General features: G+C 39.0%; 1 protein-coding gene across 6 annotated transcripts in view; it reads left to right on the top strand.

Annotated features, from left to right (window-relative positions):
* The window catches only part of NR4A3 (nuclear receptor subfamily 4 group A member 3), a 29,496-nt gene extending 12,197 nt beyond the window's left edge, over positions 1-17,299 (top strand). For all 6 annotated transcript variants that reach the window (XM_051812728.1, XM_051812725.1, XM_051812730.1 and 3 more), the window contains exons 6-8: positions 2,988-3,187; positions 4,374-4,552; positions 14,130-17,299. In XM_051812728.1, the coding sequence (XP_051668688.1) occupies positions 2,988-3,187; positions 4,374-4,552; positions 14,130-14,389 (639 nt within the window). In that variant the 3' untranslated portion in view covers positions 14,390-17,299. The remainder of the gene's footprint in view (positions 1-2,987; positions 3,188-4,373; positions 4,553-14,129) is intronic.
* The last annotated feature ends 1,963 nt before the right edge of the window (positions 17,300-19,262 follow it).

Below are 19,262 nucleotides of genomic sequence, written 5' to 3' on the forward strand. Positions count from 1 at the left end.
CCTTTTCAGAGGGGGGTGAAGCATTCAGGCAACAATCCCCCCTTCCCCAGCCACAAAATTAAGCACGTATCTTGGCTTTTGGAAAAATGAGCAGAGCTTCTCCTCTGTGCAGAGAAGTTATTGTTAGGCTTTTGCAGCTGTAGCCATCGATGAAGGACTGATGAAAGCAGGCAACGGGTAGAGCTAGGTTGTGCTACCGGGCTTCCCAACACTGGGCTTTTCAAATTTCTTTAGATATAACATACAAGTTAATGTTGCTTGCTACACATGCAACCCCCTCCTCAAGAAACAGTCGGATTTCATTTAATTCCCAGAGGAGCTCTGGGGAAGGGAGTGAGGCAGAGCTTTGTCTTCTGACTTTCTCCCGGTTTGCCTCCAATTTGCACAGGGCAGGTTTAGAAATGCAGATAGTAGCCCTTCCGTACTTTCGCCTCCTGACCAAGGGCAGGCTTACCAGCTGTCTTGGTCACAAGTTAGGTCATATATCACCTCTTCTCAGTGAAATAATCATGCAAAAACCCCACAGATTTTGGTGCATAAAACTGAACCATACATATTGTTTATGGTTATTTATATCTTCATAAGCCTGTTACAAGTAAATAATATTTTATTTTAACTATTCTTTATAAGTGCTACCTCTTTGTAGTGAGTGGTGACATATTGCAGCAGCTAAAAATTATGCAATTCCATATCTTTTTTTACCTTTCTTCTAAAATAGCTCTCATGGGCTAGACTATAATAACAAATACAGTTTATAATTTTTTTAGATGAATTTCATTTAATTCAGAGCCCTGTGTGGGGCATACCATACTGTAGCATTCACAGTTAAGCGACATAATGCAGCATTCAACTTCACTAGAAAATGTTAAAACTTTGCCTTACTTTTGCTAAAGGAATGTTTTATAACTACTGGGAACAAATTAACACCTGGCATAATTGTGCTGAGTTGTGATGAGTTATATTTAGAATGAACCCATTCACAATGGGCAGTACTTTTTTTCTTTTCCTTTCCTTTTCCCTCCTCTTTACTGCTCAAAGGATCAAGAATGTGTGTTGCCTTAGCAGTACATGAGGTGTACTGCTAAGGTGAGGCGGGAGTTTCCATCAGCCTGTTTGGTTTCCCTGTGTAGAAAGAAGGAGTCATAGGTCAGTCCTGCACAGCAAAGTGTATCTCTCAGAGTCAAAATGAACACTGTCGAGGCTTGCTCTGCAGCTTCACTTTAAGAGGGCCCAGAACATGCATAGTCTCTGAAAAATCAAATTATCTTTTTCTACCCCCTAATTATCTCAGTGCATCTTGCTGCAGTCCAGTGCCACGAGTAGTTGGTTCATGCTGCTTGAGCACCCACAAATGCTCCAATCAGGCGGGGCACTGAACATATAAAAGATGCAGCATACAGATTTTTCTACCACTGCTCCCCATATTCTCTGTATTGTGCCCTCTACCTGCCTCACTGTCACAGAATCCTTTGGAGTAGCTGGGGCAGAATTTATCTCCACATGTACTTTAGAAGAAGGATTGCACGTGTTTCACTAGCTGACTAGGCATGTGAGCTGGAGATTACCATGAGAAACTCGTGCTGTTAGTGCTGGGTAAGCAAAACAGAGTCATTAAGGACTTGTACTGGTGCCCCAGATACGGTGAGAGGTCTCTAGGATTGCTGTGGTTCTCCCATCAGTCAGCAACTTTGACACTGTGTCCTTCACCCCTCACCTGCCAACAGCAACCAGCTCCAGCTTGGAGAGGCAGAGAACAGGACAGCTACCCAAGACGTGCTTGCTGCCCCCCACTCTCTGTCCTGCACAGAGGTGACTTTTGGGTTGCAGTTAGCAACTTGGGTGATATCTGCAGCCCAAGTGGCATGGCTATAATAATGTCCTCCCAGGCTGCCAGCCCACTGTTACTGATTGGGAAAGGGTTGTGCATCTTTCTGCGTCTACTCTGGCTTGGGGAGTTGCTAGAGTGACCTTAAGGCTGATGGATTCAAGACCTAACTGCATTGTTTCCAAAGGGTGTGCACACTTTTAGCCATGGAGACTACCCTAACCTTTATTTGGCTGAGTCCTTGTGAGAGAGTGGGTATGAAATCTCTCCCAGAAATAACCCACCAGATGTCTGATGGTGAGGATGTTGTTAGAATAAATGCCACACTATTCAGCACCTGCTCAGAAAACCAGCAGTGCTTTCCAAGCACAGAATCAGACTAAGCCATGGAAACTCCCATTGTATTTTCTGCCAAGAGAGAGGAGAGCAGTGTCACAGGGGTGACAGGAATCCACTGATGACGAAGTAGGAGATAGTGGGGAGGGAACTGTCAGAGTGTCACAGGGAAGTTGAACAAGCTGAGACTGTCAAATGGTAGCCTGGAAGAGTTATGGCCATATAAGCAGGATAATAGGTTCTGCTAAACCTCAAATGCTTCAATTTGAAGGAAAAGAGGTGATATGGGGCAGCTGGTTTACTTTGAACCAATTCTGTATTCAAATGAAGCAATGCTGCATGTGTCAGATAAAACATGATTTATCCTATGTGTCTCTATCACTGTCAGATAAAATGCACTTTGAGAGGTTTTGGAAGAAATCTGCATTTTTGACATACTGAGACAAATTCATCAATGGGAAAACTGTTTAAATTGTAGTAAGCCAAATAGTGTTCCTCTTCTACTGTGACGCAAATTATCCTACCCACCAGGTTTTTATTTCTGTTTACTAATAGCATGTAGGTACTTTTAAAACGTGATACTATATTTTAGTTATAAATTTGAAAATACTTCTATACACATGGAAATATTTTTGCAATATATATTTGAATAGCAAAATGCCTGAAGGTAGCCAAATAAGTAGATAGATGTAGACCTACTTTTTATGTCTTTGTTAATAATACCAGCTTTGCCACAGAAGGAAATGTTGTCGGGCAAATAATGCTGTATGTTTCACAGAATGCCCTTAAATGCATATAACGTTGCTTTCTGTGGCTTTCATTTTAGTACTGTTCCACTGATCAGGCTGCTGCAGGCACAGATGCAGAACATGTACAACAATTCTATAATCTTCTGACTGCCTCCATTGACATAACTAGAGGCTGGGCAGAAAAAATCCCAGGATTTACTGACCTCCCAAAAGAAGATCAGACATTACTCATAGAATCAGCTTTTTTGGAGCTGTTTGTACTAAGACTCTCCATCAGGTAACTATTTATTTCATTTCCTCTTAAGATGATGTGAAAAATCATCCATCTAAATATTTTTAAGGAATAAATATGGCACTATCTTTGAACATGGTCAATTGTACCAAAAAAGCACAAAAAATCAGCGTGTTGCCTCCAAAGTGTGTTTAAGTTGTTTTACACTGCAGAAAAACCCAAGAAGGTGATTTAAAAAGAAAGCATAGGTCTCGCTAATGTGCTTCATTTTATTTGATCTCCCCCATATTCTTTTTACATAGTAATCAAAATTGATCCTCAGATACTATTTGAACAAGTCTGCTTCATACTCATAAGCATGAACTATAGAAAAGCACCTTCAGTGTGAAAGCTTTTTTCTTTTCCCCATTCTTTTACACATGCACATCTTTGTCCCTTTTGAAAGAGTTGAAGATGATTTAAAATCTTGTTCAGATTGTTTTAATTCTTAATGCCAAGTCATTTAGTAGAGCGAGAAGCTATTTGTCAGTGTAGCACTAGTTCAGACACTTTGCCCGAAAACACTCTCGGGGACTGGCAAAATTGCAAACTGGTGATTTGAATTATGCCCTTGTTTCTTTAGGTTGAAAATGACCTTTGCATGTGTTCTTTAACGGGGATATTGGCAATGGGGAGGGGAAGGAGAGGAGAGCTTGGCTGTAATTTCTCTCTTACGCACAGGTTTTCATACAAAAGAGTTTAAGCTGTTATGTGTATTGTGGTGCATTATTGCATGCATTTTCCATTGTTTTTTCCTTATCAATTTTTACAATCTGAAAAATGCAGATGATACTACGTAAATGCTGAGAGTTGCAGAATCTCTCTTTTTATTAGTTTTGTATTTCAAAATGCACTCACTTAGTATTCCTTTGGTTCAAACATACAGTATTTAATGTAAAATGTCTTCTCTGTTTATGCCTTTGGGCAGGACCAAAATCTTAACTAATTAGACAGTCTACACCACATGCTACAGCTAACCTCAGGCTTATAACTCTACGAAGTAAGCAATCATAGAAGCTTGCTTGTTGTACTTTGGCCCCAAGGGAGAAGCACATTGTCAAACGTGAATGCCCACATATGTCTCAGGATAATATGCCTTGGATTTTAAATGACAGACGCTTCAATACTGGTTATGCACTTTGCTGTAAAGTAGAAGACGCATTTATAATTTTTTCAATTGTTTTTATTTGAGGTCTGATACTGCTGAGGATAAGTTTGTATTCTGCAATGGACTTGTGCTTCATAGACTTCAGTGCCTTCGTGGATTTGGGGAGTGGCTCGACTCTATTAAAGACTTTTCCTTAAACTTAAAGAGCCTTAACCTTGATATCCCAGCCTTAGCAAGTCTATCAGCTCTAACTATGATTACAGGTAAGTGCTCCTTTGTTAATAGAAAGCTTCAGGCTCCAGTGCTTTGCTTTAATGGAGATTCAAGCAATTTCAGTTAATTTAGCTATATTCAGGGTAAAGTGAGTATGATTTTTAAGTATTGGAATGACCACACTGAAAATATGGATTAACATTAGGCTGTCAGACACCTCTATTAAAATGCAATCTAACTATTTCTTTTCAGTTTCATTGTTTTCTGGGAATAGCCTCTAAAAAACAAACTGTTTCCAAGCAAATTGTGTAGTTTGTACAAAAATATTCAGAATACTTGCTGAATTCCCAGAAAAGCCTAATGAAATGCCCAGAGCTAGGTCTTCTGTGTAGGAATACTAATATCAAGGCAGCTCGAGAGCTAGAAGCCATACAGCTAGTATAGCTCATCCCTCAGCAAGGTAGCTAGATCAGAAAAACTGCTCCATGTGGCAGGCAGGCTCCTTTTGGTAGCCAGGATACCCTAGATATTTCACACACTGCTTTTCTGAGAGAGAAAAATCAGAGAATAGTGAGAAAAAAGTCGCATTCCACAGCTGTACTAAAGATTTTGGGTGTGCATGTGACCATATCACCCCTTCTGCCTCCTGGGATGAACAGCAGGAAGCTAATGTCATAATCTGCCAAATCTGACCAGTAAGTACAAAACAGGGGAGCATAACCTTTTAAAGTGTAATTTTCTCATTCCTGAAACAACAAAGCCTCTTGAAGTACATACTGCATACCTTGGGCTTCTTGCAGTAGAAGAGGCATAGTGATGGCAGCAGGAGTAGCTGGGAGTAAGGGTGTCTGACAACCACACAGTTAAAGTTGGAGCAGCAGTTGTCTCTACACAGAGCCTCACACTCATTTCAGAAAAGCTGGTAGTATAACGGTGCAACTGTGTCATCACTGTGAGACAGGGCTTCAGTGTGCCCTGAGCTGGATCTTCCCAGGGATAGATATAAGCTCCACTGGGATAGATATTGATTTCCTTCTGCATTTCAGGCATCCACGACTTTTCAGGCAGTGGGCTCAGCAATACCACATGCAGTCTTCATTTTACCCGGGACAAGATAATGTTGGGGAAACACTGAGATAAAACGCTCAGTGACAAATATAAAACCTAAAATTGACCAATTTCTGATGACATTTGTGGGACCAAGATTTTGGCTTCGGAGTTTGCACAGTATGCTTCCTTCCTGCATTTTGGGGAAGGGTTAGTGTATGTGTGTAACTCTTTGCTTCTTAAGAAAAGCATTTTCAATTTTTTGATTAATTTCTGTTCATTTCTTCTGCAGTTGGAAAGGGTACTTTAAGGTCCAGATTCTAGTTTCTTTGATAACACATGTAAGACCAGAATAACTCTTTGGAGTTGGCTTTACTCTGTATAAAAAGTTTCCGAAATGAGTAGCACGTTAACGTGAGAAAGAACATTCCCAATAATATTTTTACTCCTGTGTATATAAACGTCCACTGACATATGTTCACACCTATTTACGTATATGTATTATAAATACATACATATATGTGTATACATACTTATATACATATCTAATGTATTTGTGTATGTGTGTGTATTTAGGTATCTAAATCAAGGACAGGTTCTGTCTCTCTCCATGTATATTTACATACATGCATATGTTCATACAGGCACATATATATAGCACATATCAATGATTTAGATCATTTACTATATATTAGATATGTCCTTTTTAGATAGACATAGGTAACGTGTTCTTGGTTATCTTCCTGGAGACAGAGAATATGCAGGTCAATGAACAGAATTCCTAGCAAGCCAAGTGAATGTAGAAAAAACAAATGTGTTGGACAAAAACTTAACTTTCCTTACAAAATTATGCCCTGTTTTAACACGGTAATTTGTTCAGTTAGACACTGCTTGCTTGCCAAAAGTTGTCCAGTGGTTGGCTCAGGTCACCCTGAGATAATTAGAAATAGGTTTTAATTGGTAACAGCCCACATTTCTTCCTTTCTTTGATCATAAGCCTTCCAGGAGTTTGCTATATTTTGCTGGTATTCCCGAAGTTTCTAAACAAATGCAAGCAACTGTTGCCTTTAAAAGGAGACTGTTTCTGTACATAAAAGTTTTAGAATTTTACGTGTTTGTCAATCTTCTCTTGATTTTCTCACCTGTATGAGATGGTGTTTAAAATGAATATACTTTTCTGCTTATTCTTTTATTTCATGAGGCTGGTATATCTCTACTGATTTGCTCTTAAGGACAGCGTATACTTTCATGTGATCTAAATTAGACCAAAGCTCTAGTGACATATTCAGAGGTTTCAGGTGTCCAAGGGCAGTTAGCTAACTTACGGACTCAGCCAGAAATTTGGTCACCTGAAAACGGATGGTATTGTATAATGATGAACGATATTAAAAAAAAAACTGTAAGAGGAAATCAGGTGATTATGGCTGAGAGAACACTACACCACAAAGTGCTGGTGGGCAGGGTTCTTTTGAGACTTTCTCATTAATAGTGTATTGAAATTTCTTATTCAGGAAAGCCTTGAGGTTTGCCTCTGGTGTGGCATCCCAGAATGAGAAATGGCTTCTTGCCTCCTCCCTACAGTTTGAGCATGACAAGCCATATACTGATTTTCAGCTAGTCCTACCAAAAGAGAAAAAATAATAAAGAGAAAATTTGGAAATCTGAAACCTGAAAAATTCTAAAATGTTTAACATTTTTAAGCATTGTTTTGAGGTTTGGCTTAGATTTACGTGGGTGTTTCAGATGCCATTCTTTAGCTCTGGGGAAGGTAGTCTTTTCTCCTGTAGTGAACTGTTGGAGGCAACGGGTAGTTAGCAAACCCTAGTTCAAGTTTTTTTTGTGAGTCAGACCAAGAGAGTGACCTTTTCGAGGAACATGGGATATCTGACTATTGACTATCACTATCTTTTGTCTTAAAACAACTTGATATGTTTCATGGGCTGCAGAATGGCTGTTGTGCCTGATGATATGGGGACAAGCTGGTGCTCAGAGGGACACCCAAGGCCCAATCTCTGGTCTGATTCCAACAGGAAGGGAATCTGACCATGGATCTTCCATGTTTCATATGGATATCCATGTAATTAGGCTGCAAGATAGGAAGGAGCAGGAGGGCTCTGTTTTGTCAATCTAGCTGTTTGCCTTTAGTAACAACATGGCAAACCAAAAATCCTGACTTGAGCAAAATTTTCTTGATTATTACATAGACTGCTCCAGTTCTTATTTTGCATTAGACAACTGTTCATGACTTGATGGTTTAACCAAAAAAAGGAACAGACAATAACCCTGTGATCTATAATAGTTATAGCCTATTTAAATACTGTATGGTATCTTAGATGGCATCAAATTCAAATATTGTCTCTCTAGATAAAGAGAAATTGCCTCTGGGAATAATGACCTGTTTGTTCTTCTTGATTTCATGAATGCTGTCCATAGCCCAAACAAAGACAGCAAACCCTCTTGTATACTAGCCATTGGCAGTTTCGCTGAGGGAGAAAAGTGAGAGGAGTCACCACTCTCTTTGGCATATTCTCTCTCCATTCTGCAAGAATGACAGGGAGGACTAACATCTGTTTCCCAATGAAGGAAGAGAGAATAAATCTGAAATTCAATTTTGGAGACTAAAAGACATTCCACTGTTCCCAGTGTCCCAAGATATACTGAAGGCTGTTCTCTCATTTTGGGATGTCAAATCGTCTCCCCAGTAACAGCTCCAGTAGTTCCAGGGACCTTTAATTAACCCTGCTGACTTGTTTGGAACTGCAAAGCTCTATGTCTTGTCTCAACCACAGCTGCAGATGACAGCATAGGATGCATGGTTATAGGCATATATGGTAATTTGTTCTCTTTAGTGATTTTGAAGAGAGCGACAAGAGACTTAGTGAGTATCACAGGACTCACTAGTTCACCACACTGCTTGCTTTGAGTAAAACTAAAGGAATGCATATTATTTTGCATTATATAATCCATTAGAGAGTGTATATTTGTGCTTTTTCTATTTATTTTTTGGTTTTTGGAAATTTGTAGTATGTTGCCTAAAAGAAAAGGCGTTATGTCAGATTGCTGCTGAATTTTCGAGTCCTTTCAGATAAGACACCATCTTGAAAGAGCACCCAGAATGAAAGAAGTGACATCAGGTTTATTGTGTCTTGTAAACAGTTAACTTAAAACACCGTAGTGCCAAAACACATCTTTTTACTTTAAGGTACTCCTCTAGTATCTTCCTCTCTCTGTCTCTCTTCTCTTTTTTTACTTCCTTCAGCTGGTTAAGAAAGGCTGGACACAACTTCCTCCAGAGCACATCGGTGTCACTCTAAGTATCACCCAGAAGAATGTAGTTAGGAAACAACACATGACGCTCACCCACACATCCCCATGAAAGCAAAAAAATTAGTTCTGTCATGTTCTTTTTCTTTGGATCACTTATTCTGTTGGTAGGTAGGATCTAATGAGCTAAAGAAGAGTGCCAACATGAAAAGGAAGTGCTGGTCATCTTGGGACGAGTTCTGTCATTAGTTCCACATGGACGTTTTCTATCAGTTTAGCCTGTTTATGGATCACAAGTGTTCCTGCACAACCACTCCATACTGGACTGGTTAGTGTTGAAGATGACCAGATATTAGCTCAACCTGAACTTGAAAATGCTTCCTTAACTTTCCAAATCACCATTTATAATGCTGTTTTACAGGTTTTTTTTAACATTGTGAAAATATAGACTGAGAGTCCAGTGCAGATCATCTCAAGGCCACACTCTAATTTCTGCCTGCTCTAGAACTTCTAGTGGTTTTTTTTCTCAGCGTCTCTCTCTCGTCGATTCGCTTTTCCTCTCTGCCCCTTCCTTTCTCTATCCACATCAAACTATTATTGTTTTACCCACTTGACGCTCTCAGTGGGATGCTGCCGAGTACAGAGCATTCTAGCCCTCATTCAGCCAAGCTCTTTCAGCATATGTTTTATTTTAAGTGTGTTACAGACCAACCCAGAACCACTGTATATATTGGGCTTATTCACACTCTTAATGCTTTGTTAGACTGGCACCAGACCATTGAAGAATATTGTGAGGTTTCAATTAATTATGAGTTTGTGTTTGTCTTCCTGCTGTTGGGCTTTCTGTTCCAGTTTACAAACACAATTTTTAGCACCATCAGTCATACCAAGAAACAGTAATGAGTCCAGTCTGGCTAAAAAGAGTCTGGCTGCTGCAGTTCCTTCTGAACATGAATTTGTCCAACCTGTTTCTGGAAGAGGGGCTTACCTATTCTTCAGCAGCAAATATCCTTCAGTCCTCTTGCCAGGATATCCTCTGCTGTGGGTGCTTCATGTGCTGGGTCTACATAGCAGGTGGCAGACTGGAGGAGTGTAGGAGAACTAGTTATAAAAAAACCCCTCCAGATTGCATTGTCTGCCTTCCCCCTGCCACTTAGCTGAGGGAAATACTGTCAGCGTCAAAGTAAAGTACTCACTCCTCCTTTTTCACTCCCACCTTTTGCTGAGGCAAGAACTCTTTCTTTCTACAGCAACCAGCAGTCTCTGTGTTACGTTGGGGTTTTCTCAAAGAAGGGAGCAAACTATGGTGTTCTGTGTGGTCACTCTGACTTGAGGTACCTTGCAGACCTGATGCAGGATACAGGGCACCTCCAGAAGATGATTCATCCACTAAAATTGTAATAATCTAAAAATGCCTATCTTTCCACTGATGTTAGGGGGAGCTTGAGAAGTCTGTACGTCTAGGTTGGGGATCCTTACAAAGTGCCTGAGAATTAGGCAGGATAAATATGGGCCAGATTTCTACAGGAAAGGAGACTCTTGTATGTACTGAGTTGCAGTCCTGTGTAACAGTGTGTACACGAGACAACCAGAAAGCTGTAGGCAACTGAGCCTTGTGTTTATTTGAGTTATAGAAGGGGAAGAGGATTGTGAAGGGGGAAGAGAAAATCCTGTAACTACATTGAAACCGAGACAATCAAGAGGCCTATTTTAAGTCTGCAGAGTTAATCAGTTGCGTTTCTGATCAGACTGACACCTCAGAATAAATTAGGGCTAAAAGTGACCCACCCTGACACAGAGTGCAAAGCCCAGGGGTCTTTGAGGTACTCAAGCTCTTTGAGGTACTTGCACTCTTTGAGAGGCATTTTCTATAAAGGTAGTGCTCAGTTTGCCTAACCCTGCCATGATCTACCTCGTGTCAGAAGTTAGGGAAAGAGGGATTAGCACAGCTGGTGATAAATTTTTCTGCTTTTTTGCTTTCTTCCTATCAAGTTTTTGCTGATCAGCATAATGATAGCAAAGAATCGCATTGAGCTTCCCGGGAAAAGGAGAAAGTGTAAAAAACTTGCTGTGTTCAGTTTGCCAGGATGAGCTAAGTTTGCAGAGCTTTAGGGGCAAAACTTTTGATGAGTCATTTTGACAGCATTTTTGCCATAAATCACCATTTTTTCTTGCAAAAATCAATGGTATCCTAAAACACGAGGCTGAGAAATCCTATGTTCACTTTACGTGTGCCTTTTTAATTGTCATTATAAGAAAGTCTGAATACAATAATATTTACACACCTCCTCAGTCAGTTAGAGAAAATCTATCCATTTTGACCAGCTGTCCTTCTGGGGATAAATCTTGACCTTATCATTCCCATGTGGATAAAAACATCCCATGGATGACGGCAAATGATTAGAGGCCATCGGCTTCAGTGCCACTGCACACATTTAAAACAGGTGCCTGGTGCTGCTCCCTCTAGGTTGTGTAAGAAAGACTGGGGGTCTTTCTTTGTGCAAACAAGACAAGGTGGAAAAGGCAAGCAAGTGTGATATTTGAACCCTATTAAATTTAAATCTCTGAGTAAATTAGGACCAAGACTCCTCAAGTCTACCAAGGAGAGGAGCTATTTCTTAGATAAGTATGTTCTTCAGGAACTAGTTGGATGCTAACACCAGAGACTGCAATGGCAGCAGAAAGGCTTCTACATAGATGACTTTGGCTTTCTGTAGATCCACAAGGGATGCCTTAGGGACAGAAAACTGAAAACCCCTGAGGCAGTTCCAGTCATGAGAAATTAACCTTTGTAGAGATTTGCAAGTAGCAAAAGCCATTGTATGGCAACTCACGCAGGAGAGAGGACAGTTTGGTTTGTCTGTGGCTGCTTTAGTATTATGGCAATGGAGAGAAGTGTAAGGACAGAGTATTTGTTAATTCTGACTTTCCATGCTTAAGGACAGAGTATCTGTTAATTCTGAATTTCCATGATTTTTTTATGTAAGGCAAGGCTACTAACACAATAATCTTTGCACGCATAGTGTTTTGCATCAGTCTATTTCATGGCTATTCACCAAAGACATGATTTGTTATGAAACCTTCTGAACTTGTCAGTGGAAGACAGGCTGTTTAGTTCTGGCTGTAAATGTTAATAAAGTTGCTGCATGCTCCAGAGCCAGAGATAATTTTCCATACTCAGCAGCAACGTACACACCTACTGAGGCAGTGGTTTAAAAATGTGCTCTGCTAATTCATAGTCAGGTTTGGGATCCATTCTAGTATTTCTGCTCCCTGGATCTATAAAAATATCTTCACTTACACAGCTAGGACACAAAACAGATTAAAAGATGGGAACTCTTCAAAGACTGCAAGATTAATTTAATGTCCTGCAGATTCTCTCTGTAGGCTAGTGGTAAAAAAAAAAAAAAAAAAAGGCCCTACAGCTTTTCCAACCTGTATAAAATATTTATCTGCCAAGATTTTTAATGGCAGAATCTGCCTAAGTATTTACTCTCAGTGACCTGTATAGTTAAGGCTTACATAATTACACTATACACCATTTACTGGAAAGGCTTTAAATATTCATTGACTTCTCATGTTTTAATGTAAACAAGGCACTTAGAATACCTAGGGTTTTTAATTCCTGCAAGGTGAAAAAGATGTCTGAAGCAGATGCCACTGTTTGGACAAGTGTTGCTCTGAAACAGCAGGGCAGATTGATGGTACTTAAATGATAGAGTGCAGTAGCTTCTGGGCGGAGACATACATGTCTGCACATCTCTGATTCTGATCCCAGACCAGTATTTTTCAGAAGCCAACTCTGCCTAAGTAAGTACAGTTGAAAAAAAGTGTAAAATGGGTGAATATCAGTGGAAAACCAGACCTTTACATATTATGACTGCCTTCATTGAATCCTGTCTGTTTTATTGGTTTGTAAAGAGCACCTAGCCAAAACAGGTGGTGAGGGGAGGCAGCGAGGAGTTTATATGCACAGGCCTGGGCAAGGCACCACTACGTCTGGTGCAGGCATTACTCCTACTTCTAGAAGTAAAGAAAACTGTACTCTTTTCACTGTTCATTAGGGGACAGGCAGAGAACATACCAATAGCTTGCTCCTCCTGGCATAGAGGAACAAGACTTGGGGACAATGGGCACAATGTGGCTGGTGGCTGCCAGGGATGCAAGAGAGGGCCAGGGAAGGAGACGACTTCAAATGCATCAAACATGAGAACTGCCACAATTACTCCTCATCCACTGCTGCCATTGTTTTATATGTCTGATTGATTTACAATTAATATAACCTGCATTTTCTTAGATTACCCTATCTGGCACAGTTCTATTTCATGTGTGAATTATTACGACTTTGCTGTGAAGCCAGTTCTTACCTGTGAATTTCAAAGTCAAAGGCAAATCAAAACAACACAAATTTGAGATTTTTGTTCTGAATATTTTTGTTCTGCTATTTCAATATGTCCATTAAACTTTGATAGCAAACAACACAGAATTCTTTCCCCAGTAAAGAGCCTGCTTTTAATGAATCACAAATCTGATTCATTATACTTATGCTTAAAGAACTGGGAATGCATTTAACATCACTGAAGTATTTTAAAAAGGTATTTGAAGGGAGACAACCCCAGCTCCCCTTCATTTTAGGAGTGATGAGTTTTTTGCAATGGATGACATAGTAACCATTCACTTTTGCTCACTCAAAGCAAAATAGTTAACTTCCAGGCTTCTTTTATCTTAAAGCTTTTAAAGATGAATAAACTAAAAAGCAGCAGCTGATCAAAATAACAAAGGCTAGTAAGGTGCCTTTAGTTTCTTATAAGAGTGTCTGCAAATTCCTGGTGGAATTCTAGGCTGGGCACTGATGGAGCTGGCTAAGGATATCGATCGCCACTTGAATTCACTGAATAAATAATGGTTGCCATAGTTATTGAGCATTCACAACTGGTGGGGAAGCACGGAAATCTCCAAAACACCTCCTGTGATAGTTTTGCTGGAAAATCACCCAATTAATTCTGTCTCATATCATAAAAATTATGTCAGATATGCAGCATGCTTGGATTCCTTGTACCAGTATTGCAATCATAACTGAGCATCTCTGTTGCTTATTTTAGCAGCTAAAGAGAAAAGGGAACTTGCTGTCTCTTATATTGCATGGCAGAAAGGTTCATTGACATTGTATAGCCTCATCTGTTCTGAAAAATCTTACACTTTCAAAGCACTTTTTGCTTTGAGTTTCAGAGTATGGCTCTGGGTTATGCTGAAGAAAGTGAGTTGTCTCCATTTGTGCTAAGGATGCTGATGTGTTTTTTTTCTCTCACTTTGCAGAACGACATGGATTAAAAGAACCAAAGAAAGTGGAAGAGCTATGCAACAAGATCACAAGCAGTTTGAAAGATCACTTAACTTTCAGTTGCCAAAACAAAGGACAACCACTTGAGTCTGCAGAGAAGGTACTGGGTGTTCTGGCTGACTTGCGTTCTCTCTGCACACTGGGACTGCAGCGCATCTTTTACCTGAAACTGGAAGATTTGGTGCCAGCCCCTTCCATTGTCGACAGGCTGTTTCTGGACACCTTACCCTTCTGAGTCAAACCACCCTCCTGAAAGGCAAACGCCCACCAGAGCAGGCAAATGGATCGTGACTTACAGCTAACATTTCTGCCCTCACTTAACAGAAAAGCAGCTCCGAGTCTAAAATGAGGTCTTTTCTGGCGCTTTGTCCTTACAACCTGAGGCCTGAAACTTACTGGCTTACTGGTTTGGGGTTGTGTTCTTTGTTTTCTTTTGTGTGATTTGGGTTTTTTAAATAGCTAATAAGGCACTTTTGGACAATGCTATCCCAGCAGCAGTAAGAGGTTAACATGACTGTTTTAAATCTGTTGTTTAACACCTCATGGTCTATGAGGAATAAAATTGTAGAAGTTGTGTTTGAAAACAAGAACAGCAAATAGTTGTTTGCCAGGGTAGTATGTGTTTTGTGAGGATACCTTTAGCATACTTCCTGCATCAAGGGCACATACATCAGCACAATCTAAACAAAAATTCACTTTTTTAGCAAAGTACATTCAATTAAACATTTCATACAAATCAAATATAGCAAAATGACAATGGCTGTTAGCTCCCATGTTCAAGTGCAATTTTTTAAAGTGCTGTCTTACTAAGTCTCGTTTATTAACTAATTTATTTTACTAGGAAAACAAATGGAAGAAATCAAGTGAGAAAATTACATGCACTAACTTACCTGACAGAGTTTTCCAAACTTGATTCCATGTAGCGTGACTTATTGACAAATGTAAGTGGAAGACACGGGAGCAATTGTGGCTCAGTTGTTCCTTAGCTAAGGAAATCCAAGTAAGTAGTGATTGGAGCATACAGGGTCAGCATCAGGGATAGTTCCGTTTTAGACTTCTAACGTAAGTGACTAGTTAGTAAACAGACAGAAGATCGTTTTCAAGAACAAGCAAGTCTTGTAAAATAGTATGAATGTAAGTGCTAGGAAGGATATAGTGGGCTGCGTTTAAACATTCCGTGTTCGTACTCCTTTTTGTATGTTTATACTGTTGATGCCATATTAATATGAGATAATTTGTTGCATAGTGTCTTTATTTGTATAAATGTTTGTATGCATGGTATATTGTAATGGCTTTGCCTGTATTTATTGCAATGACTGCCAGCTCATGGGAGCCCTGTTACACATGATAACTAAATGGGGTGTTCACACTGACTCAGATACACCAGTTGGAAAACTATATACATATATATAATGTGTATATATATATATGTATATAACTATATTTGTGTGCGTGTGTGTGCGCGTGTGTCTTTTTATTAACCATTTGTATATAAAATATCTGTCAAATCACAAGCAGAGTTATTTTACAGTTTATTTGCAGTGACTTCTAAGGCAGTACTGTTTAGCACTTTGATATTAAAATCTTGCTCATGTTTTGCTAAATTCAAATAATATTTAAAAATTTAGTTCTAAAAAACTTTATATGCACTGTATTGAGTCAAAATTTTGTTGGTCATTTTGCTAAGGAAAATTTTGAATGTCAACCTGATGTCACTGTATCTTTTGTTAGCTTTAAACATTCTAGCTTTTGTCTTTTTTTAAACTATGCTGTTTATATGGAAATTAAATTATACAATCAAACAGATGCCAAATGAATTGCCTAATTGCTGCAAAGGATAACCCAGATATCGAGTCACTGTATGGTTTTCAAATAGTAATCTGGTATTTTATCACTTACTATGTTTGGATGTGCTTTTATGAAAAAATTATTCTTATATCAAGATTTATAGTAGTGTCAATAGGGAAACAGACTTCTAATCACTATAGTTAATATTTCTGGTTTACCTGCAGATAATATTTGGAAAAGTATTGCTTTTTGTATTGACTTTTAAGCTTATGTGCAAACATAATAGCATAATTAAATATCAGAGAAGCTAATGTTTCTTGTAGGTTGCTGTAACAAGCCTGACCAGCAAGATAAATATATTTTGACTGAATTTGCTTTTGTATATACTTAATATATATATATACATATATATATATATATACACACTCACACACATGTGCGCATACAAAAACATACAGACACAAAATCCGAAGAAAGTATGTTTGCTTTTGTCTCCTTGTGTAAGACACAAAGTCCCTTGAGAAACTACTTTTATCTAGGGACAAGTCCTGCCAGGTGCTGAGCACCAGCCAGATGAGGGCTTGCAGGAGCTTTTTGCGAGTGGGCCCTTACCAAGGATTTTCAGGCAAATCAGCATAGTACAGTAAAATTCCTTTTTTGTTGAGCAAGGTTTATTTATTAAGTGGAATGTTAGTGGGAGGTAGCAGGTTCGGAGCCCCATGTGAAATTTCACGTCGTCTGTGTCCTCCAGTCTTCCATAGATAGTCTTAGCTGTGATACTCTCCCAAATCCCATCATCTGTGGAATTGTCCTTCATGTCAACGTCAATACACTGATTCATCCTTAGAGTGCAACCAGTGACAGGTCACAGTGGTAAAAGAAAGAGTTAATGCAGAATAAATCTACTACTATTCTTAGAGCTCTCTCAGTGTGAACATGCCTTTGTCTAGGCAGAATTCAGGAATATATCAGGTGTTAAGGGAGAGTGCCTTGCTTTTATTTCAGACAACAGTGTCTCAAGAGTTTCTTCACTCCGCTAACCAGAGTACTTTTTTTCTTTCTTCTTTCTTTTTCTTTTTTTTTTTTTGTGGTGTTAACCTGTGGGTTGAAAGAAATGCTCATGTACATATACAATGTAAATTAAAATTATTAAATTGAATAACATTTTTTCAGAGGCCCCATGTGTGTTGAATAAGTATGCTTAATTCTGTTAAAATCTGATGTGAATTTTTTATCATTTATAAAACATTAAAAAATTGTCTACTTGAGTCTTAAAAGTGGAAAAATTGGTGAAGCATGCTTAAGAACACTGGCAATTTAATGGCTAGTCTTTTGATTAAAATAGCTTTTATATAAATACGTGCCTGCAGTATCTGGTTATGCAATCTGAATTAGATATTGAGAGTTGGACCATGGTTGTCCCAGAGGTTGAACTACATACGGACCAGAACAGAGACACTATTCTCCCCTCACTGTATTTCTCCTCCATGACATAAAGGGATTGTAATTAACTCACAGCTGATGAGGCCACAAGGAAGAGAGGGAATGGGTATAGGGCTCATAGCACCTGTGTCTGGCTAGAAAGAGGACAGAGCTCCAATCCCATCTTCTGCCCCTTTGTGTCAGTAAATCCTGGGAAGACATCACTCCAGCAGGCACCTGCATCCTTTTCTTTAAGTGTGCATCCAATTCCTTTCCTTACTGTGCCTTGGCTTTGCAGGAGGGCTCACTTATCTCCTGCCAGACAAAACTGTTTGGCTACAAATGCATTTTCAACAAATGCAGTTTTGGGAGGCATCTGCCACTATTCTGGGTATCGCCATAAGTACTGGTGGCTCTGGCACACCTCTGTGAGGGAGTTACATCAAGTGATGTGCTGTGGTGGGCTGCAGGATTGGCAGCTGCAGGATTGGCAACTCCTTCCTTGGAAACTTGACAAAACAAGACACTGAGCAAACTCTTCCAAATTATTTTCTGTTTTTTTTTTTTTTTTTTTTTTAATGACTTATTTTTAAAATTAAACTGTGGAGTTTATCCTTACTAAACTCACAATTATCTCAATTCATAATTATTTCAAGGCCTTAAGTCGTGTCCTTACACATGAGAAAACTCTACGTTCTGATCTAATTCACCTGCACTTGTGTCCTTATGTGTGCCTTGTGTGCTTATACTCCTAAACCACATCAGTGGCAGATCCCTTGCAAAGGGATGTGATGCCCAGTGGTGACTCTGGCAGTGGAAGGTTGGGCTGAGTAAGGAATATAATAGCAGGTTCCTCTGGTAGACACCATCCTTGGATAAGAGACTGGCACCAAGGCACCCAAAAATGAGAAACTGTGACTAGAGGTGAGTCAAAGCTCTTTCTACAGCTTCCCTACGTTTACTTTTCACATTCAAGTTCATTTTTCCAATCTTCAAAGCTAAAATTTCAATTATGCTGAGGAGGGGGAGAGAGGGGTTTAACTGTATAAAATTAAGCATGTTTCTGGGAAAAATTGGCAACTCTATGAAACGTCTTTTGATTAATTATTTGTATTACAGCAACACCTAGAGGCCACAGCAGAGATCAGGACCCTCATTTTGCTAGCTACCCTAATTAGCACCTCCAGTACCCAACCAGGAGAAACTCCAGTCCAAATAGACAAAATAAAAAGACAGAAGAGAATGCCATGCCCAAGGACATACAGCATCTCAGTCACAGAGCTGGGAATAAAAACTTCTGTTTGCTGAGCTGGTGTCCAGTGAATGCTCTTATTTTTTTTCCTTTTCTTTCCTTTTTGCTGCCACTGTATTGAATTATATGTAAACATGATAAAAGCATTGAAAAATTCAAAATAACTTGGGTATTCAAACCGACCTCATTTACCCTGCTTATAAAAGTCATTCATGAGACTATTCAAAATCATGGTTAATCACATGTTTTGTGATACAAACTAGATAGTATTTAGAAAATAAATATTTAGCTGTTCTTTATTAAATTAATGAAACCAACCATTAGGCATATTGCAAGATATGGATTAAACAATAATTACTAATGGACAAAAAAGATTAACTTTCAAAAATGCCAAACTACTGCTGTAGTAATTGAATAAATGGGGTATCAATCAAATTCTTAGCAGCAAATTACGTATTTGAGAATTGTATTCCAGACCTATGTTTGTGAGAATTATTAATGCAGTAATTTGTCAAATAAAAGTAAAAGAATCTAGTTTACCATATGGAAACATTTATAGCAAATTTTATTCTGTTTTCTTTTTTAATCAGACACCCTTATGTTTATATTTGTAATATAGAATGTTCTAGCTGCATTTGATTACAGA

This window comes from Manacus candei, unplaced genomic scaffold (genome assembly GCF_025592945.1).
Source record: "Manacus candei isolate 608988 ecotype Guabito, Panama unplaced genomic scaffold, ASM2559294v1 h1tg000088l, whole genome shotgun sequence".
NCBI lineage: Eukaryota > Metazoa > Chordata > Aves > Passeriformes > Pipridae > Manacus > Manacus candei.